The sequence below is a fragment of the Dioscorea cayenensis genome, chromosome 5 (genome assembly GCF_009730915.1).
Source record: "Dioscorea cayenensis subsp. rotundata cultivar TDr96_F1 chromosome 5, TDr96_F1_v2_PseudoChromosome.rev07_lg8_w22 25.fasta, whole genome shotgun sequence".
NCBI classification, from domain to species: Eukaryota; Viridiplantae; Streptophyta; class Magnoliopsida; order Dioscoreales; family Dioscoreaceae; genus Dioscorea; species Dioscorea cayenensis.
In genome coordinates this window covers 22,763,052-22,788,374 of record NC_052475.1, presented here as the reverse complement: position 1 = coordinate 22,788,374, position 25,323 = coordinate 22,763,052, and the positions used below count along the sequence as shown (strand labels likewise).

The following is a 25,323-nucleotide window of genomic DNA, read 5'->3' as shown; positions in this document are numbered from 1 at the left end:
CAAAATCGCTGTTGCTAATCACGAGGCAAGGCCAAGCACGGCTGCATGGCAAGGGCATCACCCAGCTGAACAATGAAAAGTCCTCCACTTCGACGAGTGGTAATGGAGGGTCCTCCTTCCTCCATTGACGCACTCCCGGGGGTGGACGCTCACTTCCATCCGTCCCTCTCACTCTTTCTACGCCCCAATCACTGCGAAGTATCCCAGAATCTTCATCCTGTCTTAAAGCCGTGATCTTTGTCCTAATCCAAGAGCATACCAAGCTAAATGGAAGGAGAAAAGCTCGTGGATGAACAGGTTTATGCTCTCTTGTTCTTTCTCAAATTAGAAGGTTTTGTTCATTCTTATATTTTATTTGATGATGATGTTTTACTGGTTTGTTTTTTGGTTCAATGAAAAGAGGTGCTTGTGTTGCTTGGAGTATGCTCTGTCTCAATATTATTCTGTCATTCATTTTTCTTTTTCATGTTGATGACTTCCGAAGAAAAGTTTGGAGTAATTATGGCGAACTGTGTGGGTGAAGTATCATGCTTTGCTAAATTTGTTATCTGTCTTGTTCTACTTTACCTAGTGGGTGTCCTTGCCACTGAGATTGTTGCATCTTTTGTAGAATTCGCTCTTTAGACTCTTTTAATCATGACAAAAATCACCTCATCTATAAGATGAATCTTTTCCTAAAAGATTGGATGGATCCAACAACATCTCTTCGGACAAAAGGTGAATTGTTTCATCCAGCTGCTGCATCTCTGTACTACCGAGATGCAAATTGAACTTCAGCTGTCTTGGATAGGAGATGTTAGGACCAGCGTAGTCAAGCTAAATTATTACTATAATAAGGCTTCATGGTTCGATGTTGTGGATTACTTGTCAGTAATAAGATTAGGCTTGCTTGATTTGAGATGCAACAGTCAACAGTCTTTCAATTTCCTGTGTCTTTTTTCTTTGTACCGAATGTTCCGCCATTATGTTGATTTAATGGGTAGTAAAAATGACTAATTGGTTTCGTGAGCCAGATTTATCAACTAGGATTAACCATCCAGTTTTGTTTGACATGGAAAAAGCCATTTAAAGAGAGCAAAATTTCCTAAGAAGGTCAAAATTGGCTTTCCCGCTCAAATTACTTTCTAAAATTAATGAAACAGTAGCTTACTAGAGTTATGGTGATAGAAACTTTTTATTAACTAGCATACAACATATTCTTAGCCTTTAGCCAGCCATTACTGGTATGTCGTAGTTCAAAATTCTAATACCCCTCATGTTACCAGCGCTCATAGATAGTGGATAATAAGAACTTACTGTAGCTTTGTATATGAATTCTGATTTATTTTCCTCTTCCATCTCTTTTTATGTTGATTGTTGGGTATAATGGGCTAAGTAAAAACCTCCTATATGAGTTGAAGTGTTAAAATTGCCTTTCATGCTTTAGCATTGATAAGAATCGAACAGTTTAGTATATTGAGTCAGTTTGCCTTATTCTTTACTGTATTGAGTTTCCGGCATTATCAAACTGGTATAACAAACGAAAATTTTGTTATTTATTGCAGGTAATATCAAGCCTTTTTGATGATAAGAATATTATATCCTGTTTATCAGATGATGTCACTATTTGAAAGCCTCTGGTTTGTTTTTGCATGCTTTCTACTGTATTGAATTGAACTGAAGTTATGAGCCAGCAAGAGGAGAAATTTGTGAGGTTGGTTCTGTCAATTCTAAAGTTTTATCCATTTCAATGGTTTTTTATTTTTGTTTTGTTTTGTTCTTTTTTTTTTATATTGCAATAATGAAGTGTTGGTAGTTTTTGTGAACTAAGGCAAAAAAAGAAATAGATAAACATGACCACTTATTCATCATAAATGTCTGAACATGGTACACCAATTCTATGCATTTCCTTCAGTTGTTCATCCTGCCTGTGTTGGTGAAGATAAACTAATTGCGAGTCTATTTGTAACATAGGTGCCCATTAGAGCACCAATTTTTAACTTAATATAAAATGCCCTTACTTTGGTCGGAAATTGACAGTAACCTACAGAATGATATCTGAAATGCTTAATATTGCAAAATTAAAATGACTACTTAGTGATCAGTCAGGCCTGAACTAAAGAAATCATTTGGTTGCGTCTAACACTTAAACTAGTAGAAAATGCAAGGTTCCAAGGTTCATCAATGCATGATTTTTTTTTTTCTTCTTGGTGTTGTCTGCCACATTTTAGAAAGGCCATTCTTCATTGTAATCTTCTCTGCTTATGTTTTTCCACCTGCTAGATATTTCACGTGAAAAATTATGAATCTTGAATAGGAAATTACATATCTAATAGATGATGTTGATAAACTTCATTTGATGAAGGTTCCAAGACTGGCATTCAGTGAGATCACTTAGTTCTGAGGAAACATTTTCAGGACGAGGGAAAGGAATATTTGGTTCAGTTACAAATAAGCTCCTAGGTGCAGTCAAACGGGGTTCGAAGGTGATAAAAAATGTTTTCCACTTCAAGTATCAAAATGATTATTCTGAGGAAGAGCTTGAACATAAGCAAAAAGTACTTGATCCTCAAGGGGCATTTCTTCAGAGGTGGAATAAGATATTTGTCTTGTCTTGTGTGATTGCGGTATCTGTGGATCCCTTATTCTTCTACATCCCAGTTGTCAATATTAAGGGCACATGCATCGATCTGGATAAAACATTGGCAGTCACTGCTAGTGTACTGCGCACCTTCACAGATATATTTTACATTCTTCATATCATTTTCCAATTTCGGACTGGTTTTGTTGCTCCTTCATCTCGAGTCTTTGGGCGGGGTGTCTTAGTTAAAGATTCTTCAATTATAGCCAGACGGTATCTGTCATCATGTTTTCTCATTGACATCCTTGCCGTGCTTCCCTTGCCACAGGTATCTAATTTTTGCAGTGTATTTATTCTAATTTTGGTTCTTCAGACCTTCTGCTCTAGGGAAAGTTTATCTGAAGTCAAAATGATTATTTCAGTGGAGAAGGAAAGGGCCTGACATTTCAATGACAAACTTTTAATTCTCAATCATTTCATGAACCGTGTTTGTAATTACATTTAGATGATGAATCATTATAAACCATAAAGATGCTGAATGACATTTTAAACCATAAAGATTAAATTTTCTATTCAGGTATAATGCTACTTTGTTAACATGAATGGTTAAATCAATCACATGATGTCAATGGTAAAATATTGTTTCAAGGAACTAATTCTGTGAGCATTACATCTCATCAGCAGTTAGGGTTGTATTGATCGCAATGTTGTTGATGATGGTGAAGATAGTGATCTTGGTGCTAACGGAGCTAGTTGTGGATGACACTATAAATACGAGTGTTTGTTTGAACTTTCTATAAATTTGCATTATATATTAAGGGTTTCTAGAACTCTGATTTTCGTCATTCATATTGTTAACTTTTATCTGGTATTACTGATCTGATTCCATCTACTAGATTCTTCTTTTTGCTTCCTTACAGCATGGCTGCATGGCTCGGAAAGCCTATGTATTTTTCATAATGTATTTTTTTCCCATTTAGGTGGTTATGGTAAGCATAATTACTAAACCGGGGGGTTCTACTTCACTAAATGCTAAAGGTCTTCTGATGCTCATCGTTGTTCTCCAATATGTGCCTAGGCTTGTTAGGATCATTCCTTTGTATCTGGATGTTACAAGAACAGCAGGAATAATTACCGAAACAGCTTGGGCTGGAGCTGCATTCAACCTATTGCTTTACATGCTCGCAAGTCATGTAAGGCCAACTAATAATGCAATGAATGTTAGATTTCTTATTTTTCTTTGATAAGAATCAATATGGTGTCTACAAGGTTCCAGGTTTTATTTATTCTTTTAGAAAAAACATGTATATCTATGCTCTTGCAATTTCATAATGGGGAAACTAAAAATTGAAATTTGAGTTTAATTTCAAATCTGAATAGTTTGTGGTTTAAATTTCGAGTTAATTTTCCTTCATGATTTGTTGGTGGTTACTAATTTCGTATATGGTAACTTCTTGTTGCTGAAAATGGTCACTGTTTCCTATCTTAGAAATAGTTAGATTGATGTTTGCCAGTGTGAAAAATTTTTAGAAAACTTTTAACAGTCACCCAAAAGTCCCTATCTCTCTCTATTTCCCTTAATCATTTTTTTTTCTGTTATTTTTGTTGCTATCACTATAGCATTCATCATTTCTCTCCAAGGTTGTTTCTCATGAGAGATGGCACTTGATGAACCCTTGGGTTGGTTTTCCCGGCAAATCCTCCATGGTAGGATGGGAATATTACTTAGAAAAACAACATTGCACTTATCTATAAGACCTAAGGTCTCATTGCTATTATTTGAGTGCAACGTCTTTCACCAATCTCTTGAAAGACAGTTATCTAATAGACCATGGATAAGTAATTTGATTCTGATTATTTGATTCGACTTCCCTGCCATATGTTTGTATAAACATATTTGATATTATATCCATTCCAGTGGTCCTGCCTTACATGATTGTTAAATTAGAATACTCCAATTCTTCTTCTTAGCTATGCTACATTCCATGTCTTTAGTGATGAGATGTGCATGTTACACATGCAGTTGTTAAAAAATATGGAAGAATCTGTTCTTTTTTCCATTCCATTAGGTGCCATAATGATCTAATTGGATAATTTGCAGGTACTTGGAGCATTTTGGTACTTGTTTTCGATTGAACGAATGTATACATGCTGGCGACAAGAATGCCTTGCAAATAAGTGCCATACTTCTTCTTTGTACTGTTATGGGAAAAACAATGGAGGCAATACATTTATCCTCAATAATTGTTCTACTGATGAAAAAAATAAGTTATTTGACTTTGGAATATTCCGTCCTGCTCTAACAAATGTTGTTGGGCCCAGAGACTTCTTCCCCAAGTTGTTTTATTGCTTTTGGTGGGGGTTGCGAAACTTAAGGTAGGTAAATATAGTGAAAGCATGTATGTAATTAAAAAATGATGGTCATCCTTTGCTATCTCATTGGCATATGTTCTATGGACATACATTAATTGGTGCATGATTGTATATCAAGTGAGGACTGTCACTCCTGGATTTATTTCCCGTTAATATTTCATACTTTCACCGTAGAACTTTTAATATGAAAATATTTCATATTCAGCAGCACTTTGGCTTTGAATTTGTAACTGTGATTATTTTCTATAACTTTAGTGTTGGTTCTCAAGATTCCTACTTGGGAAACTATAAACTAAAGTTAGACATGCAAGCACTTCCATCAAATTTTTCTTTCCCTCTTTAATTTGTTTTTTCCAATTTTTTGTACTATTATCTTTCTTTCTTTCATGTAATCCTAAATTTTGTGGCTGGAAATAGATTGTGGTGAAGCTTTTACTGCCCCAAGCTCTTTTTAACATATGGATAAGGCTAGGTTGTGTTTTTCCCATTCTCATTTGTTTTTGCTTAATGGCCTCTAACATATGGATAAGGCTAGGTTGTGTTTTTCCCATTCTCATGTGCTTTTGTTTAATGGCCTCTAATCCTGAACTTATGCTTCATGTTTAAGTTTGCAATGTGTATGTTATAGAGTTAATGTCTCACTTTTACACTCTGTTGCAGTTCTCTTGGCCAAAATCTTAACACGAGCACCTATACCTGGGAGATTTTGTTTGCTGTTTTTATCTCAATTTCTGGCTTGGTTTTGTTTTCACTTCTCATAGGCAATATGCAGGTAAGACTATTTTCATTCTCATCTTATCTTCTATAGCTGATATCTTTTTCCTGCCTATTCCATCTATATATGCTCTTGATAAAATTTGCGAGAGAGAATTTCTATATCAAGTATGAAAGTTGGAAGTTGGGTCATCAACAGGACGATGATCCTAGGACCTTCTATGGATGATTATTTAATATGTTGCTAAAAACCTTGAGCTAAATTTTCTTCATGAATATGTCTGCACAGACTATCAGTTATGCAAAAGGTTTTGATCAGATGCTTCATGCTTGACCTCATGATCTAAAGGATTTAGTGATTTCAATTTTTCATGACTGAGTATAACACCTTGCATCGTTCCAGGTAAGAATTTTGCTTAATGGTGGAATAAGCTATTCGAGTACCACAAAATTTTAACTCGTCGCATCATTCCATTTGAAAAGCAGAATGGAAAAGGCAATCTGATTGTCCAACCTCTGGACATCAGGTTTTGTTTTAGTTTCTGCTGAATGAAGTGGACAATGAAGTTCCTGACGCCAATTTAATATGTTCGGTTCATTGACAAATACTCATTGTGCAATAAGTCTGTTGAACATAATTACCATGTGTTAATCTGATTTTGTGTTACAAAAGCATTGTTACCTTTAATTGTATCTCTAGAAGCCAGAAAGAAATCAAGTCTTTGCACAAGTATCTGGGATGAAATTTCTGTTGACTTAGTTATGCCCTCCTCTAATGATGATGAAACCTATATTCTAATCTCAGCTTCCCTGGTTCTGTGTATCAGACATATCTGCAATCCACCACTAGGCGAGTCGAAGAAATGAGAGTAAAAAGGCAAGATGCAGAACAATGGATGTCTCATCGTTTGCTTCCTGATATTTTGCGGGAACGAATCCGTCGGCATGAGCAATACAGATGGCAAGAAACAAGAGGTGTAGATGAACAACAGCTGGTAATGAATCTTCCCAAAGACCTTAGGAGGGATATAAAGCGCCATCTTTGTTTTGCACTACTCAAGAGGGTGAGTGTTACAACAATATATTCCCCTTCCCCTTTTACTTGATGAATGTCAAAAAATTTCAATCCAGTTCATGAATTCAGAATTGGTTCAAGTGTTACATTTGTAAATACTTGTTACATTTACTGCCAGGTTCCAATGTTTGAGAAAATGGACAATCAACTAATGGATGCAATGTCTGATCGCTTGAAGCCAGTGCTGTACACTGAACAAAGCTGCATCATTCGCGAAGGAGACCCTGTAGATGAGATGCTGTTTATAATGCGAGGAAAGCTAGACAGCATCACGACAAATGGCGGAAGAACTGGTTTCTTCAATTCAGATTTTCTCAAGGCTGGAGATTTCTGCGGTGAAGAGCTCCTTACTTGGGCTCTGGATCCACATTCATCCTCTAGTCTCCCCAGTTCAACAAGGACAGTAAAGACATTAACAGAGGTTGAAGCTTTTGCTCTTATGGCCAATGATCTTAAGTTAGTTGCATCCCAGTTCCGGAGGCTGCACAGCAAGCAGCTTCGCCATACATTCAGGTTTTATTCTCAGCAGTGGAGGACATGGGCTGCATGTTTCATACAAGCTGCATGGCGGAGGTACACGAAAAAGAAACTCGAGGATTCTTTGAATGAACATGAAAATAGATTGCAGGTTGCTCTGGTGAAAAGTGGTACTAGTGCACCCAGCCTCAGTGCCACCATTTACGCGTCTCGGTTTGCAGTGAATACCTTGCGGGCTTTGCGAAGGAATGGAGTTCGCAAGACAAGGTTGCCAGAAAGGTTGCCTGTGATACTGCTGCAAAAACCAGCAGAGCCTGATTTTACTGCAGAGGATCATTAATGCAGTGCTCTTTGGCTGAGAATCATCTGCTCTATATCATCTGTTCTGGCTTAGTATAATAAATTTAGCATTGCATCAAACAAGGTGTGTTCTTTGTGTGGTAGAAGAATGTAGTGTATTAACGAACATATACAAATAAGAGTGTACTTGCAGCTTACTGATTGTTGTAACTTGTTTGACAGTTTTTCTTTAAAATATGTTTGCTCGTGCAGTCTTCTTGTTCTGATGGTATTTTAATAATATATAGATATATATATAGAGAGAGAGACCTGCAGCTATTGCAAAGGAAATTGCCACATTTATCACCATGCCATGTCCTGGAGAAACTTTGATATATTTACAGAATTGCAAGCCAGGATTTTAAGGTCTGCATGAACTACAACATACAATACAATTTTACTGTGTTAGAAGTTGGAAAAAAGAGGTGGTCTTGGTAGTGTCTTCAACTTGCCGGTAGAACGTGTCTTTGACATGGAATCCAATGCTGAAACAGCTTCTACAATATGCTTTCCCTTGTTGAGCATAATGCAGTTCGCCCTGCAGATTATCATTATTAAACAGTCACATGAAACAATTTCCTCAAGGATTTTATGTTGAACAGCCACTCTAATTTCAGAGCTTACAAAACATGGTAATAGTCACTCAGACGCAGTCAAATCCTTCTAAACCTAAATAAAGTCAAATATTGTGATACTTCATTGGTCTAGAGCATCTAATGGGTCACTACAAAATTATCTAGAGAGTAAATTTTTTTGTCTCAAATTTGTTGATGATACAAGGTGATTAACTTATTCCAAGAACCATAGTGTACATGATTTCATAATTACACTTGACAGAATATTATCCTTTCCCTCCCTATACTCTTGCTATTCTCCTTTCTATAATAATTTTCAGGAACTACCCAAATTTATGCTCCAGTTTTGCATCTAAAGTTAAAGCATATGACTTCTGAGTCAATGATGTCACTTGGCAATAACAAGTGGCATCCTCAGAACATTTCTAAAGAATGGTCAAAGAGCACGAGTGACATTAGATTAAGGTTAGGTGTTGTATTGAACTTAATAAGCATTCTGCAGCTATTTGATAAAAATTAAGCTAAGAGAATAGAAGTTGCTTAATTTACAAACCTCCTGCCTGGCTGTTTTGTATTATTTGTTTACTAGACTACGTAGAAGCAAATGTTCAATTCGGAGAAGTTTGGTTTCCTATTTTACCTCATTCCATTAGTCGCATCTGTAATCTCAGCTCTGGTAGGAATTCCAGACTTAGTAAGTGATTCAAGAACCTGGGTTGCCCAAATAACAGGCACATGCGCTGCACTACAAATGGACAGAATCTCGTCTTGAATGCTAGCCAACTGCTGCCATTCACACTCCACTGCAAGATCTCCCCTAGCAATCATAACGCCTAATGGATTTGGGTATTGCATGGCCTCAAGAAGTAAGAGAGGCAGGTTTTCAAAGGCGCCACGGGTCTCTATCTTCAGCACAACACCTAAGTTTTGAAGTTTCCTTTTCTTAAGTTCTTGCATAACAACGGTCACATCATGAACGTCACGAATGAACGAAATGCCCACCATGTCAGCATTAGCGGCAACAAATTCAAGATCCACAAGGTCTTTGGAAGTGAGCCCTTCGAACTTCATCTCACTCTTTGGAATGTTGATGGATTTCTCTGAACCAAGTTTAGAACCTTTTGGGCTTGCATGAGTGATTGAAACAACGATCTCATTGATGCCTGCCCCTTGGATAACCCCCCAGATTTTTCCATCATCAAAGGCAATTGGGTCACCGGGTTTGACAGAGTCAAAAAGACGGCCAGAAGGACATGTTATCTTCGGTGAACCAATACTAGTACCACCCAGTTCATCACCTGATAAACTAGAATCTCTTAATATCGTCAGTAGATCTCCAACTTGCAGTCTTACAAACTGCTCTGCTGGAGGCACATTTACAATTTTTCCATTTATTGCTTTTTTCTTCTTCTTACCCTCAATGAATAATGTAGTGTTACATCCAACATAAGCAGTCCTTGAGCACTCTGCTATATAACCATGACCAGAGAAAACAGAGAGTTTTTCAGAAACTTTCAGGGATCTCTTTCTCCCTCTAGCATCAACAAATCCAAGGACCACACCCACCTCAATTTCTTGAAAGAGCCTGTCACCTTCAAGAAAAAGCACAGCATCTGGTGATATGTGAGCAGGAGGGCAACATCCTGCAGGGGACAAGTAAACTTGGCTGGGAAAAATGACGTCACCTTTGGCATCCTTCTTGGGGGATATCTTTATCACTCGTGGACCACTCTTCAGTGGTCCTGTCCTCAGTTTTGGTCCAGCTAAATCCATAAGGACACGACATGGTTTTTCCTGCATTTGAGAACTGTGCTTTACAAGCCTGATGATCTCACTCCAAATGCTTGGATCATCATGTGCACAATTAATCCTTATGATATCTGCTCCTGCCTTGAGAAGATCATCAAGAAGAATTTTGTTAGAAATCACTTCTTGACCAACAGTTACCATAATGTGTGCATCTTTCTTGTCTTGAATTGATCCAAACAATGCCCTTGCGTGCATAAATTTCGTTTTCCTCATAGTACTTATGGTAGCATCCCTTGCATAATCAGTACTCTGAGCAGTCACTTGATCTCTTATTTTCATGTGAATTATGTTTTTTCTGTCCTCGGCAGAGATATGCGACAAGTTCTCCAACAGCTGGATGCAGGCAGTAATACTTGCAAGAACATGAGAAGTTGTGTTATCAAAATCCAGAAGACCTATAGAAGAAAGTTCTTCTTTAAGTTGCTGGACCTCAAGAGTGTGCACAGCCAAATAGTGAATTAAGTTTGCTGCACTCCACAAGTATGTTCTGCCATGCGAATAGCAATTATAAGATGCAACCTCTGAATGAATGAAGTGAAAAAAATATATAAATAAATATTTTCACAGTTAAAGGAGGATAAACAGATGGCATGAAAATTAATTTTATACCTGTGGCATATATTAAGACGCGAAGCATTCCATTGTTCAGATGCTAACACATGCAAATATATAGCCTTTAGTTTGTCAAGGCATACTTGATAGTTGATGGAATCTGGTGTAAGCTCATCATTAAGAGAAGAAATGTGGGACTCCTGATCCAAATGACAACTTGAATCATCTGATATGGCAGATCTCTTCTCAGGACTAGAACAAATTTCAGAGTTCTTTGTTATAGCATTGAGCAAATCATGAGATGTACTGTGCCCGTCGCTTCCAGAGTCACCATTCTCCTGCAACTTGGCATAAACTTGGAAGTATTTAGGTTGCCTCTTCAATTTCACTTGAGGCTGGATGAGATAATCTCCGTAAATAGCAGCAGGCAAAGGAAGTCTGCACTTAGGATTTGAGAGAAGTCCATCTGCCGTCGCTGAGGTCAAAACTGGACTATTAACTTTTAAGGATCCCCTGAGAACAGAACAAGTACGAAAAAGTTCAAGCATAGATATTTCATGAGATCAGCACCTCACATTAATCAGTCACAAATATAGAAACTACAGTCAATTATTTGTGTCAATCAACTTAATAGTTAATATATAAAGTCTCAATTGCCATGGTTTTCTTATTTTTATTTTCAGAAACTTGAATTTTTGTGGATTGATAAACAATTACTAAAAATCAGATAGCATGATTTCAATTTTTAAATTAATAGCATTATAGAGACACATGGAAGAAAAAATCTAAAGCTGCAATGTCTTCATATGACATGATAAGAGATAAAGATAGCAATTGAAATATTCCCAGTCTCCAAAATTGCTTTTCGAAAATCACCTAACCAAGAAGATTGATAATTTACACATAAACAGATGAGAAAGCATTCTCCTTTAATTAGAAGAAATAATCAAAAGAATCTGTACCATGAAATAAAGTATAAAAAACATACTAACAAACAAACAAAAAAGAAGGAATCCAACTGCATTTCATACAGCCTCAAATTAGCATAATGGCAGTTATAATGATAGCGTACGAGGTGATGCTATGACAATTTTGTTTGGGTGTTAAAACTACCATTAAACAGCCTCTCCTCAAGCTAGAAAGAGGATAGAACAACATGCACAACGACACATCAGCCAGATATGTTGCATAATTTTGCTAAATGGTGAAGACATATCAAAGAAGCTTCACGTATAAACAACAAAAGGTAATACAATGAATCAAGAGTTCTATCAATAAGAAAAGTTTTATCTAATAACAAGATCAACAGTTGTGCTATAATAAGTAGAATTATTGTGATAATTGATCATACCCAGCACAAATCTAAATATCTCAGCATGCCATCAATTTCTAAAGACAAAACTTTCAAAGAACTTACAAGATTTTGGAGGATTGCATCATTGTTGACCAAGTGAATAGAAATTAATGATCGCTTAGAATATATGTGTATACTCTACATGGCCAAAAAGGGACCTGCAAACTTTGGCAACAAAGAAATGGTACAATATAAGAGAAAGAGGCAAGTATCAGTCTCTAAAATGGGATAAATAGACAGGGATACAACATAAAGCTTGTACAAATAATTGGAAAAACAGATAGAATTTTTGTGCAAGGATTGAATTTACAGATTCTTACAACAAGCAAATGGAAACTTGAAAAGCCACCAAAGCATACTTGGGTGAGTAATACATTGAAAAGAGTCTGACGATGTCACCAGAATTTGAGTATTAATTTCATGGATCAAGTCATAATGAATCCCAAAAAACATTTTATAAACAGTTGAAATAAGGATCACCTTATAAAAAAAAAAGGTCGAGGAAATATGATGTTGCGGTAGATATAATCAAATAGTCAATTTTACTGCAACAAAGGTGCTATGTGAATTTCAAAGTCATGATTTATGATATTATACAACAGCAACTGTACTTTAAAAGGTAAGTCGAGAAAACTGGAATAATTGATCCCAAATTGATGAAGATAATTTTTTTTTTTGTTTAAAAATGTCTTGTGCAAGAATTTACCACAGTTTAAACCAAAATATCAGATATAAGACTGAGAAAACTTCCAAATTTCTCTCCCATTGTGATTTTTAATCTGAGTAATCAAGTAAGAAGCCTTCTACGCAAGCAATTTCTCAATGATGTTCACATGGTTAATTCATTAAAAAAAAAATAGTCAGACAACACTCACTACCACTGCTTCTCTGACTAGTCAATCCGAATTTTTTGTGAAATAAACACTTCTATTTAAATTTACCAGAACCCTGATGAAGGCAAAGGGAATAAATCCAACAACAATTGTATAACATGCTAACAACAAAAACTGACACCAGAACTAGAGAAAGCACCAACTTTTGTTGTTCCTCTTTAAAAAAATTATTTCTCTTGAATCTTTCTTTTAGAGCAGTAAAATAAACTTGGTAATAAATAAATAAACATCTAACCTCTCACGAAGTACCTCATCATGATAAAATGGCATGATAAAGCTTACTACAGTTTCAATCATTCCACCATGATTGATTCGCGTACATTAAAAAAAAAAAAAATACAACATAGATCATGGATCAAGTTTAGACAACTAAATGGATATTTCAACCACCAATTTCTGACCAAATGACTTGACTACTTACTCATTGGATCCAATTTGAACCAGCTAAAATACAGTCTCTGACTTCATCTCCGACAAAGGGAGAAACTTGATTAACGATTACATCCCTGCAATGACCAACTAAACTAAAGATCATTTTCCTCCTTGATCTAAGGTACTTCATGCCCTCTCTATTAATATTCCACTAATCAGCTACATCATCTAGTTCAATCCAAAGATATTAATCACAAACAAATAAAAATTAGATAACACCAGGAAAAAAAAAGAGGAATTTGTCGAAGATAAACTGATAGCTATCGGAAAAAGTAAAGCCTCAAAACTTTAAGATTCCGAAGAACTGCAGAAAGAATCAGGGTTGAGAGATTGAGCAGGAGGAGAAACCTCACCTCTTGTTGAGATTCAGAGGACCTCCGACGAGGTTAACGAGTAAAGATAGAACTGGTGGACTTTTTGTTGGGATTTCGAGGATCTCCGGCGAGTTCCGGAGACTGGAGATAAGAGCGTGTGGACCGCACACTCCAAAGCCGCCCCACAAGCTCGCAACTAAAACAGCAATGGCAAGTGAGTACAATTTTTGTCCAAAAACAAAAAGTACAATGTTTGAGGGCCGTTGGATGTATCTACAGATCTGATCTCACCGATCTTGAGGCAAAATTCCGATTTCAACTATCAGACAAAGACTATGCTTTCTGCCTCGAGATTCATAAAACAAACCGATCCCAGAGCAACATATCTGACTGAACTTTTTTTTATTATTTCGAAGAATATTTAAAAGTATTAACTTTGTAGCCACCAGTGAATCTACTCGATGAAGACACCTACAAGATCAGCGTTGCTCTGCAAACTTCGCTCAGCTAGAGCCCAAACCCCGCAAGAGACTTGACTCGATCTTCTGCCGGGGAGTAGTGCCCTCACGATGTCTTTCTAGGAAGGTCCCGAGATCGCTAGGGTGTCTTCACGTCTCACCTAGATCTTTTTCCTCGTTTTTTTACCTCCTTTCGCTATTTTCCGTTTTTCCTCACCTTTGGGTGAAAGAAGTTTCCTACTTTGTACTGTCTTTTCCTATTTAATAAATTTGTGGTTTATCCACATTTATTTCAAAACCATACGAAAAAAATTTGTGTGTGTGTTTTTTGGATTGGTGTGAGCACGCCGCTAATCTTTCATTTTTGAGTTAAGTGCTTCAAGTATAAGTTTTGGAGGAAAATGTAATGTAAATATCAATTTTGTGAGAGGTAACAGTTTAAAATTTAGAAAACAACATTATTCCCTGACAAAGATCAAGAGGTAGAGCTGGAATGTAACGCCACCAGTGATGCATAAGCTCCATCAGGCAACTCTATAAGCTCCTCATGTTTCCCTTGCTCGACAATCACGCCATTCTTAACTACCGCTATGACATCAGCTCCTCTGATTGTTGACAACCGGTGCGCCACCACAATTGTAGTCCTCCCAACCATAACTTTATCCAGTGCCTCTTGAACCACACGCTCAGACTCAGCGTCCAAAGCACTTGTGGCCTCATCGAGTAACAAAATCTTGGGGTCTTTGAGAATGGCTCTTGCTATCGCAATTCTTTGTTTCTGGCCACCAGACAACTGTGCTCCTTTCTCGCCAACGTTGGTGGCGTACCCTTGAGGTAATGCGGACACGAACTTGTGCCCGTTCGCGGTCTCGGCTGCTACTACTATCTCCTCTTCGGATACTTCTCCTTGCTTGCCGTAAGCAATGTTGGCACGGATTGTGTCGTTGAATAGCACTGGTTCCTGGCTCACCAATCCCATTTGTTGTCTTAACCAGCTGATCTTTAGATCCTGAAGTTTCACTCCGTCGAATAAGATCATACCGGAATCTGGATCATAGAATCGCTCTAGCATGGCGATAACCGTAGATTTTCCACTACCACTCTCACCAACTAGCGCAACAGTCTATACAGAGAAAATGAAACCTAAATTAATGTATTAAAACACAATATTAAAAAAAAAAAAATTATATGTATGCACCTTTCCAGAGGAAACAGTCAAGCAGAGGTCTCTAAAGATTTGAACTTCAGGTCTGGTTGGGTACTTGAAGCTGACATGTTGAAACACAATGTCGCCTCTCACATCTGACAACGTGATGCCCTCATCAATGCTGGAATCGATCTTGGACTTGCGGTCAAGAATCTCAAAGATTGAAGCGGCTGAGTCCTTGGCTTTGTTGGTGTCTGGACCGAAAGCGCTGGTTTGTGATACACCTGAAGCTGCCATCGTTAATGCAAAAAACACCTGCCATCATGAATTATTACATTAATCTCACAAATATTTCTTTTTAAAATGTAAGGAAAACAAGTAACATGCCATATTGGAAATTTGGAATACACAGTATATATAGAAAGGCCACTCACTTTGAAGACTTGGCTGAAAGTGGCACTCCCGTTATGGATGAAATGAGCTCCAACATAGAAACAAATGGCATAACCAACATATAGCACTGCAAACGAGAAGCCAAAGCCCAACCCGCTAATGATACCTTGTCGGACTCCATTTCTCAAGGGGCCTTCGCATTTCTTCTGGTATGCTTCCATCACTCTCGTCTCCGCACAAAATGATGCCACGGTCCTGATGTTTCCAACTGCGTCATTTGCTACCTGACTTGCTTCTTCATACTTGACCTACAAACTCAAATTCCTTGCTATCACAATCAAGCTCTCACGTGGAATGCAATTGTTAAATTCTGAAGAGAAATTACCTTTGCATCTGCACTGAAACCCTTGAGAAACTTCATTTGCACATACCCTTGCAAACCAATTAAAGGAAGCAAGGCTATAACTGTTAATGCTAGCTTCCAATTAGCAATCATGGCTATCACAAGCCCAGCAATCACCGTAGACAAGTTCTGAACCATCAATGATAAGCTATCTCCCACGATTCCACTAACTGTTGTAGCATCAGCAGACAGCCTAGCACCTATGGCCCCACTGCAATGGGAAAAGAAATTCAATCCACAATAAATATATATATATATATATATATTACAAAGTGGAAAAGCCACTTAGTCAAGAGCGTGCACAAAGACAAAAAATAAACATCCAAGCACCCTCACTTGGAGATGAGGGGTTAGGCCCGTTAGGGTGGCAAGCCAGAGCCCACGCTAGGGACCCATTGCCACCACTTTTTACTTCCCGGAGGATTTGAACTCGGGGCAATAAAAATCCCGTACCTCAACCTTAAACAAGTGGGGCAATAAAAGTCCACAACATTCAAACCAACTCATGGCAAATAGAAAAGAAAAAAAAAAGACCTGGAATGTGAGGGCTCATCAAACCAACTGATCTCTTGGTACACCAAACTCTCAAATGAAAGTGAACGGATACGTGCAATCAGTTTTCCACCAGCCATGCCAAAGAGGAAATTTTGTGCAGGCAATACCACAAAACAAGCAAATCCCAGGGCCAGAAACCTTAACGCCCAAAGACTAGCATGTTTGCGAAGCTCATGTGGAGGTTCATAGAATGTCTGTATGGCGCTTGATAACAAGAGTCCGAACAATGGGAGTACCAATCCACCAATAGCAGCTGCAATAGATCCTAGTGCAAGAACCGGTGTCTCTGGCTTGTTGAGAGATGCCAGCCGTTTGATTGAGACTTGTTTGCGAACCCCACTCTCATATATTTCTAGAGCTTTTTCAGGATCATCTTCTCTATTGCTATTATGAGAAATTACAGTGTGGCCTCTACTAGTTGATCTCCTTGTAGATCTATGACTCACTGATCTGACTATTGGTGTTACTGTATCATTACTTAAAACCATATTTTTTAAATGCTTATCTGGCTCTTCATCCTGTTTTTGATTTTCTTGCAGTCTAATGAGCTGGGAATATGCTCCTTCAGGATACTTGATCAAATCTGCATGTGAACCTGCTCAACATATATGCAACTCATGATTAAACCAAGAGATAAATGCACATAAAACACAAACTACAGAATTAAGAAAATGTATACCTTGTTCTACTAATTTTCCACAGTGAACAACTGATATTGTATCTGCATTCTTCACTGTACTCAGACGATGAGCCACGATGATGGTGGTTCTATCTACCAAGACCCGAACAAGTGCTTCTTGAACTATTCGCTCTGATTCTGCATCTAATGCACTAGTAGCTTCATCCAATAACAAGATCTTTGGGTTTTTCAAGATTGACCTGGCAATAGCAATCCTCTGTTTTTGCCCACCAGAAAGCTGTGTTCCATGCTCACCCACCATGGTGTCCAGACCCTGTGGAAAAAAAAAGGAGTCACTAAATAACAACAAATTGTATGAAACCAACTAGATGAAAAATAGGAAGGTTATGTATACATTGGGCATCTTGTCAATGAAATTTGCAGCATTAGCAAGCTCAACTGCTGCCCGGATTTCCTCAGGGGTTGCGCTTTCCTTTCCATATGCAATATTTTCTCTGATTGTCATTGTAAATAAAATGGGCTCCTGGCTTACAAGTCCAATTTTTTCTCTAATCCATTTGAGATTCAAGTTCTTCAAGTTTACACCATCAATCAGGACTTCACCACCCTGTGGATCATAAAACCTCTCCACCAGACTAATCACAGTGGATTTCCCACTGCCACTCTCCCCGACTAGAGCCATAGTTTTGCCACTAGGTACATGTAGTGAGAAACCATCGAATATCAAATGATCTGGCCTTGCTGGGTAGCTAAAAGTTACATCTTTCAAATCAATATCACCATTCATATCTTCCAACGCCATACCCTCTGTATCATAAGCATCAATTGCAGGTTTTCTTTCAATTGTCTCAAACATTTTATATGCTGCAGATTGCCCTGCACCAAATGCAGTCACACAGGGTGACGCTTGACCAAGAGACCTGCAACAAAACCAAAAATTATTAGTGCCAAAAGAGTTCTATTTTCATTACTTCAGAACACTCTAATATATTAAAAAGAAAATTGTACTTACATTCCACCTGTCATAACTGCCATTATAATGTTAATGACTGCACCACCATTATATCCGTGTTGAAGAATCAGCTTACCACCATACCATATCGCCAGTGAATAGGTACTAAAGACAATCAACAATACAGTACCAAGTGCTATGCCAGATGCAATCCCTTGTTTAACAGCAGATTTATATCCTGCTTTAATAAACTGGTTGTACTTTGAAATGGCTAGCTTCTCGCCAGTAAATGAAGCAACCTTACATATGTTGAAGAGAGAAAATAATTATCTATGTAAACCACTAATAATTGAACCACTAAAGAAACACTAAGAGTTGAACTTACTGTTCTTATTGCTCCAATGGTTTGTTCAACAACATTTCCTGCATCAACATATGCAGTTTGCCCCCTGGTTGACAATCTTGATATTAATATTGAGAGGATACCACCAGAGATTACAATAAGAGGAACAGAAGACAGCAAGACAAGTGAGAGAAGCCATCCTCTTATAAATGCTATTATGAAACCTCCAAAAAATGTGGCCACAAGTTGTACGAACTTTCCAACCTAAAATTTCAAATATATATATATATATAGTAAGATTTAAGCAATCTTAATTATGGTTAATGTTCTTTTCACAATCTTATGTCCAACATAACATGAACATTCAAATTTAAATGAAATAAAAATATGTTGAGCTTTGAGTCTTTGATCAAGAAATCACCTTCTCACCAATGGCTTCCTGAATGAGAATTGTGTCCCCTGACATTCTTCCAATCACTTCTCCGGTGGTTGTTTCTTTATCAAAGAATGCTATGTCTTGTCTCAATATAGTTTTCAAGTACAAGCCACGAATTCGAGCTGCTTGCCTTTCTCCAGTGGTCATCCAACATGATACCTCTGGATTAATTTTTTTCTCAAACATTAGGATCTCGTTAGAATTTGTTTTACATGTAACACTAATAAAAGAACCTAACAATCTCTTTTGAACAACGTTCAACAGCATTACAGATAATTGTTACACTGACAAACACATTAGCAAATTGCATAGTCACATAAACAACAACAACATTCAACATTACACAATGTATAATTTTCCTTTTTTTTGTATTAAATCAAACTTACTTGATGAAGAACAAGAAGAAAAAAAAGAAAAATCAAAAACATGTGCCAAGCCTCGTTATATATAAAATTCTCAACTTCACAATCAGGAGGTAAAGGAATCAGAACACGGTAAATAGAAAGCATAAACTGCAGAAAGTCTAGCAATCTAGCTATGAGATGTCCTATGAGAATGCTAAAATCAGTGGATCCACAAGAGAATTAAAGACAATATCTTGATACTCTAATTCAAAACATATGCCAAGCCTAGTTATAGTATTAGAGAAAAAGAGATGCAGTAAATACATTTGCATGGTTAGAAATTTTCTAATGTCACTGGGATGATGCCAAAAACAAATGGACTCAGAATTTATAAAAGTGATCTTATTTAAAGAAAGGCATGAATTTGAGAAAGAAATTAGATTTTTCATTGAAAAAAATGAGGACAAAAAAAGTAGGTTCACACTTACGTAGGAATGAAGCAACTCCAGAGCCAATAGCCAAATAGAAAAATTTGATAATTACCTGAAAAAAAAATAGAAGAGTCATGTGGAAGAATTTGAAATAGTTTTATAATCCAACCATCAATATTAATTAATTGCAAGCAGCCATAGTATCCAAATGAAGGTGATTATCTTCAAAAACTATTAGAAGCATACTTTCAGGATTTTCCTTAAACATTTGCTTCTTGTTCATTATTTTATTTATTTATGTTTGGTGTAAGCACCAGTACTAGTTTAACACCCAAAATTTGTTGAGGAATGATTGAAAAATATCATGCAGACACTAAGGTGAAAAGAAGTGAAGGTTCCCAGAAAGCAATCTAAGAAAACTAGGAGTTATGACAACTTTAGCAGCAAATTAATGTGCCTACATGAAATTAGCTAATGGGAGAAGACTTTTATATCTTAGCAGTGCATGTTTGGGCTTGTCAGATGCCCTGTTAAATGTTCTAGGTTATTGGAGAATGTTTTGTATTGGTCACTGTGTCATCACTAGAGTAAAAAGGAAATAATATATCCTTCTTCCTCTCTGTGTTTTCTTAAGAAGCTCAACAAAATTAAGGACATCAAATAAGCATTAAAAGCATCTCATTGATACTGATTCAAAGGAAATATCAATGAAAATTAATAAACAACGTCTAAAAGATGAAAGAAAATTCAGAAACTAAATGAATAACCCATATGCATCATCTGTTTCTTATCTTCATGGTTGGATATCAAAACTAATATCAAGAAGCAAAAACAAATTGGCAGTCATTGCATGATCAGCAACTAATTAAATTTAGAATCAAAACAAATTTTAATCACATATCTAACTCAATCAAATCAAATGATACGTGGTATAATATAACCTCAAAACCAAACCCTAACTAGCGCAGTGCAAATAAATTCTTCAAAAGAATAACCTAATCTAAAACTTACAAGAAATCAAAAAGAATGATATCCACAAGAAAGAAAGAAAGAAAGAAATCAAGAATCAGGCATATATTGAACTAATGACCTTAGAAACCAAGTGAACCACATTGGTCTTATTAGCATGACCAAAGGTATTTATAAGTTCTCCAAAGATGAAGGTCATGAGCGGCATAGAGAATCCATTTGCCATTGCTGCAATGGTGCCAATGGTCATGAGCACCACATCCTTCGTGTCAGCAAACGAAAACAGCTTGAAGAAAGACACCTTCCCTTCTTGCTTCTTCTTATCATCAATCCCCATATTGTGAAACTTCATCAAAATCACAACAAAAACATTAGAAAAATTAATCAAAAGGAAGTTATGATCAAACTAAATCGAAAAAACCATGAGAAGGAGGAGGTTTTCTTTACGGTTTAGTGACGAATCTAGAAGGCTAGTTCTTATGATTTCGGAAAAGAAATTAACTAGATTTTTTTCTCACAAGATCTGCATGCCTCCTGCTACGATAGATGACACTCTAGATTGATTTATATGTGGAAGGGCTTTATATATACCCTTAATTTATATGTCCAATAATAGACACTTCTACGTTTATAACCTTCTGGTTGATATTAAGTTGAAATCTAAAAACATCTGGGTTTTTAATTTGAGTTATTTTTTACTTTACAGATTAAATTTGTGGGAATTTTAAATTAAGCTTTTTCCTAATGGGTATATGCTGTATTTTTTTTTAAAAAAAAAAATGAATAAACCATATTTCAATTAAAAAAAAAACAAAAGATAAAACAGAGAAAAGAAAAGGAGCATAAAGGAAAAGAAGGTAAATCACTAGCAGTAGATCAATTTAAAAACCAAAAATCAAAAAATAACCTGACCAGGTTATGTTTTAATAAATTTGAAGTTTATCTTTTAAAAAAAAAATGTATGCCTTCTAGAAATTCATAACAAATTTTGCACAGATATACAAATATATATTCTGTAAAATATTATTATAAAATTCATGGTCTGTTACAGGAACTTAAATTTTTGAAGTTAGTTAAAATATTATCTTAAAATACAACATAACAAATTTGTATCTTAAAATACAACATAATATCTTATTTATTTATCTTAATTTGAAGTTTATCATAATAAAGAGGCATTTTTTCCAAGTTTATCTTAAAATACAACATAACAAGTTTTTCTTAATTTTATTTACCTTAATTTGAAGTTTTTCTTAAAAAGGGGTATTTTTTCCAAGTTTATCTTCAATATATTCTCTTAAATATTATAGAGATATAAATACAAAATTTATATAAATATATTACGGGAATATAAATTAATTTTATGAATAATTATAACTCAAAATCAAAAAAAAAAAAACTTGTAAAAAGATAAATAAAATCAACATAATATTCTCAATTTCATAAAAGGAAAAATTTTATTTGGCCATTAATGTAAATTTTTTCATATAACCTCCTAAAAATCTTTCTATCTATCTATAGGGGTTTTGTTGGAAATAAGAGGTCAATTTCTTTGAAGGTTGCATTTTGTAGTTTTATTTTTTATTTTTAAATCAACTTAATTTACTAAATAAATAAATTCGAGCTGTAATTTTATTTGTTTCCTGACTGAACAAAATAGAGGGTTAATTTAAAACTTGGGTTTGTGTGCTTAAAAATAGAATGTATTGTCTCGTTAGTCAACAAAATAAAAAACAAATACGTTATTTAAAGGAGAGGATTGCTCGGTCTTTGAATTTAATTTATTGCAGATGATAAAATATATATTATAATTTATTTCTAGAATCATTCTTATTATGTGGATGCAATGCACCATATTAACAAATTTATCATTAAATATTTATTTATATATACTTATATATGTATTTTTTTTTTTAATAAAATGGAGCTATATATGTATATTGATAAAATATATAAACCACACACAGTTTAACAAAAGACATAATACAAGAGATGATGGAAATTAATAAGCGATACTTCTAAAAAACCATAAAGATAGATATATGTCATAACATAATTCTAAACAAGTAATTACATATAATTATTTGGAATTGCACGCCTGTTATCAACGATGTTATAAATATTGACAGAAAACTATGAGAGTTAACAAACCTCTTTCTATCTCTTCAAAATGACTCTCTCATTGAAAAGTTATACGCATAGATACCAAAGAAGAAGAACATCTGAATAGCAATATGCATAAATATGCTCACTCATAATTATAAGCTATTTATTTCAAGTATCAATCTGATTCAGGTCCTAATCTAACTCAAGGCTCAATCTAATATCCATTAGTAAGATATGTGTTTTAAAATAATTTATGAAATTAATACCACTAATAATCCTATTATAATTCAAAATAAGTGAATGATACTTATTTACAGATTATTCTACATGGTGCATAAATAGGAAAGAGAAGGAAAAACATAAAAGTAGATAGAAACAACAACACATCCACTAGAGAAAGTCATCAAACAAAATGTATATAAGAATAAGGAGTAATACTCCAAACAGCCCCTCTAGTTTTTTAAAGGTGTCATTTGGTCCCACTATTTATTTTTGTGCCTTTCTGGTCCTAATATTTTCTAAAACACACCCCATTAGTCTAAGAGTAAATGACCATCATATTTTAAAAAGATAGGGGACTCAAAATGTGCCAATTTGGTCCCCCTATTTTTTAAAAAATGTGTCTTTTAATCTTCTACTTTTTAAATACGTGCTCTAATAGTCATTTACTTTTCTAAAATATGACGGTCATTTGCTCCCGAACTAATTGGGTTTGTTTTAAAAAAATAAAGAGACCAAAAGAGTACAAAAATAAGTAAAAAGCATCAAATGTGCACATTTTTAAAAATACAGGGACTGTTAGAAGTATTATTTCTAAAAATAAAAATAGCTTGGCAAAATCGATAGGCTTTCTATCAAAGGAAAAAAAGTCTCTACTACTAAGTTGCATGCCTCACAATTGTAAGATGAATAATATAATATTTTTAAAATATCTCCATACTCTTGCGTGATCTCAAGAAATCAAGACTCCATTAATATTTGCCTATAAAAGCCAAATCACCCATCCTTCTAGGCTTTAGTACTACTATGAAAACCGATAACAAAAAGACATGATTAATTTTAAACATGATCAAACTTATCGGCAATACAGAGTACTTGAAAATAGGAAAATTTCTCTCCACCAGGTACATAGTTTAATGCATCGTGTTGTTGTATTTTTATTCCCAATTATATCTTATATTTCTAATAAAATATATCTATTCTTTATTTTTTTTATTTTGCTATAAATTGATTTTCTATTTTGCTGTAAATTAGTTGAAAACCACATAATTATATAATTACAAAGCCTATAAACCATTATTTTTTTTTTCAGTTCTTTTAAAAAAAATCCGTCCATTTTTAAAAAATTTGTCACGTTGGTTTAAAATGGTTTATCCATTTTTTTAAAAAAAAATCAAAAATACCAAACGATACCATATATTTATTTTGAATTTTCATAAGTTAAATGAAAATAAAGATGATCAAGTTACATGTTATTATTTTCAATATAGCAAGCAATAATAATTTTTTTCTTTTTTACATATTTAATTGAGAAAGCGACAAAGGACTAGGAGGGCGTGCGTGTGTGGGCGAGGCAGTGCTCAACACCGACCCACGTGCCTGTGCCCTCACCTTTCATAGGGGACATGAGGTTCGATCCCGAGTCCTCCCCGAAACACAAGGGACTCAATACCAATTGACCCAAAAGGCGTTGGTTACATATTTAATTTAAAATTAGTGTTTTAAATAAATAAATAAATATTCAATTTAAAAAATTTTAAACAATATGATTCATTATTTAAATTTTCATAACTAAAGAAATATACTTGCTATTATAAAATGGAGAAATAAAATGAACACAATATTGCAACTAGACTGGAAATCTAAAGGAACTTTATCCACTTTATTCAAAAATCTAAAGGAACAATTACAAACTTCTTTTATTCATCGTTTTTGTATATATTATGAATAAGCTTACAATCTCATTAATGCCTGCCATTTGGATAATTCCTTAGAATTTTCCATCATAATAGCAATGGAGTCACTAGGTTTGACAGAGTCAAAAAAGCAGCCAAATTATCTTCTGTAAACCAATTCCAGTACAACTCGCTTCATCATCACCTGATAAACTAAAATCTCTTAATACCGTCATTAGATCTCTCACTTGAATGCTTACAAACTAATCTGTTGGAATTACATTTACAATTTTTACATTTATTGCCTTTTTCTTCTTACTCTCAATGAAGAATGTGGTGTTACATCTAACACAACTATCTTTTTCTCCTCCTTGTAGATAGTAAAATTTCCTAAATAACCTTTCTATTTTCTCAAACTTGATTTTTAGTCCCTTACTTTAAATTATAACATTTTAATCCCTCTATTACTTTATAAGTGAGTCATGTCAATTTTTTTTTTTGAGGATTTAGAAATTAGGAGGATGATATAATTAAATTAAAATAATAAATGGACTAAAAGTTTACGATTTAAAATAAAGGGACTAAAAAAATAACTTTGAAAAAATAGAGGGACTGTTTAGAAAATTATATCGTTATATATCTATGACTCACAATGATTAGACAATGGGTGTTACTAAATCATTACTTAAAACTATACTTCGTGAATGCTTATCGGGTTCTTCATATATGCAACTCATTAAACTAAAAGATAACCCTGCATGCTCTCTGAAGATGAAGATCATGA

At 35.1% G+C, this 25,323-nt stretch overlaps 4 protein-coding genes across 10 annotated transcripts in view; 1 reads left to right on the top strand and 3 right to left on the bottom strand.

The window, feature by feature from the left end:
- LOC120260967 (hydroquinone glucosyltransferase-like) overlaps window positions 1-25,323 on the bottom strand; it is an 80,670-nt gene that overhangs the window by 52,834 nt on the left and 2,513 nt on the right. The window contains exon 2 of one of the 2 annotated variants that reach the window (XM_039268588.1): window positions 24,246-24,249. The exons of the other annotated variant lie outside the window; for it this stretch is intronic. Within the exon in view, the coding sequence (XP_039124522.1) occupies window positions 24,246-24,249 (4 nt within the window). The remainder of the gene's footprint in view (window positions 1-24,245; window positions 24,250-25,323) is intronic. 2 annotated transcript variants of the gene reach the window in all.
- LOC120260966 (cyclic nucleotide-gated ion channel 1-like) lies at window positions 123-7,750 on the top strand. 2 transcript variants are annotated; one of them, XM_039268587.1, is made up of 8 exons: window positions 123-297; window positions 1,663-1,693; window positions 2,345-2,888; window positions 3,541-3,753; window positions 4,662-4,936; window positions 5,594-5,705; window positions 6,475-6,711; window positions 6,841-7,750. In XM_039268587.1, the coding sequence occupies exons 2-8, from the start codon at window positions 1,665-1,667 to the stop codon at window positions 7,537-7,539; spliced, it is 2,109 nt and encodes a 702-aa protein (XP_039124521.1). In that variant the 5' UTR covers window positions 123-297; window positions 1,663-1,664; the 3' UTR covers window positions 7,540-7,750. The 2 variants fall into 2 exon arrangements, with proteins under 2 accessions (XP_039124521.1, XP_039124520.1); XM_039268586.1 differs by having other exon boundaries at window positions 1,545-1,693.
- On the bottom strand, window positions 7,816-13,669 carry LOC120260965 (plastidial pyruvate kinase 4, chloroplastic). 4 transcript variants are annotated; one of them, XM_039268582.1, is made up of 5 exons: window positions 13,507-13,669; window positions 11,892-11,993; window positions 10,532-10,987; window positions 8,754-10,409; window positions 7,816-8,076 (listed from the first exon to the last, which is right to left on the bottom strand). In XM_039268582.1, the coding sequence occupies exons 2-5, from the start codon at window positions 11,912-11,914 to the stop codon at window positions 7,944-7,946; spliced, it is 2,268 nt and encodes a 755-aa protein (XP_039124516.1). In that variant the 5' UTR covers window positions 11,915-11,993; window positions 13,507-13,669; the 3' UTR covers window positions 7,816-7,943. The 4 variants fall into 4 exon arrangements, with proteins under 4 accessions (XP_039124516.1, XP_039124518.1, XP_039124517.1 ...); XM_039268584.1 differs by having other exon boundaries at window positions 11,892-11,986; XM_039268583.1 differs by lacking the exon at window positions 13,507-13,669 and adding an exon at window positions 12,149-12,249.
- On the bottom strand, window positions 14,330-21,066 carry LOC120260964 (ABC transporter B family member 4-like). 2 transcript variants are annotated; one of them, XM_039268581.1, is made up of 13 exons: window positions 20,986-21,066; window positions 20,660-20,884; window positions 19,627-19,681; window positions 18,780-18,955; window positions 18,401-18,622; window positions 18,076-18,314; window positions 17,458-17,983; window positions 17,103-17,376; window positions 16,403-17,018; window positions 15,851-16,079; window positions 15,507-15,773; window positions 15,124-15,387; window positions 14,330-15,048 (listed from the first exon to the last, which is right to left on the bottom strand). In XM_039268581.1, exons 2-13 carry the CDS (start codon window positions 20,873-20,875, stop codon window positions 14,401-14,403), a joined length of 3,732 nt encoding a protein of 1,243 aa, XP_039124515.1. In that variant the 5' UTR covers window positions 20,876-20,884; window positions 20,986-21,066; the 3' UTR covers window positions 14,330-14,400. The 2 variants fall into 2 exon arrangements, with proteins under 2 accessions (XP_039124515.1, XP_039124513.1); XM_039268579.1 differs by lacking the exon at window positions 20,986-21,066 and having other exon boundaries at window positions 20,660-20,894.

Coding starts and splice junctions, on each gene's coding strand:
- LOC120260965 (XM_039268582.1), bottom strand. CDS start 11,914: ATGATGCAATCCTCCAAAATCTT. Junction 10,988..11,891: donor ATGCAATCCTCCAAAATCTT/GTAAGTTCTTTG, acceptor TTCTGTTCTCAG/GGGATCCTTAAAAGTTAATA. Junction 10,410..10,531: donor CGTCTTAATATATGCCACAG/GTATAAAATTAA, acceptor TTCGCATGGCAG/AACATACTTGTGGAGTGCAG.
- LOC120260966 (XM_039268587.1), top strand. CDS start 1,665: ATGAGCCAGCAAGAGGAGAAATTTGTGAG. Junction 4,937..5,593: donor TGGGGGTTGCGAAACTTAAG/GTAGGTAAATAT, acceptor ACTCTGTTGCAG/TTCTCTTGGCCAAAATCTTA. Junction 5,706..6,474: donor TTCTCATAGGCAATATGCAG/GTAAGACTATTT, acceptor TCTGTGTATCAG/ACATATCTGCAATCCACCAC.
- LOC120260964 (XM_039268579.1), bottom strand. CDS start 20,890: ATGAAGTTTCACAATATGGGGATTGATGATAAGAAGAAGCAAGAAGGG. Junction 19,682..20,659: donor TGGTTCACTTGGTTTCTAAG/GTCATTAGTTCA, acceptor TTTTTTTTTCAG/GTAATTATCAAATTTTTCTA. Junction 15,774..15,850: donor GTTTCAGTGCAGATGCAAAG/GTAATTTCTCTT, acceptor TTGAGTTTGTAG/GTCAAGTATGAAGAAGCAAG.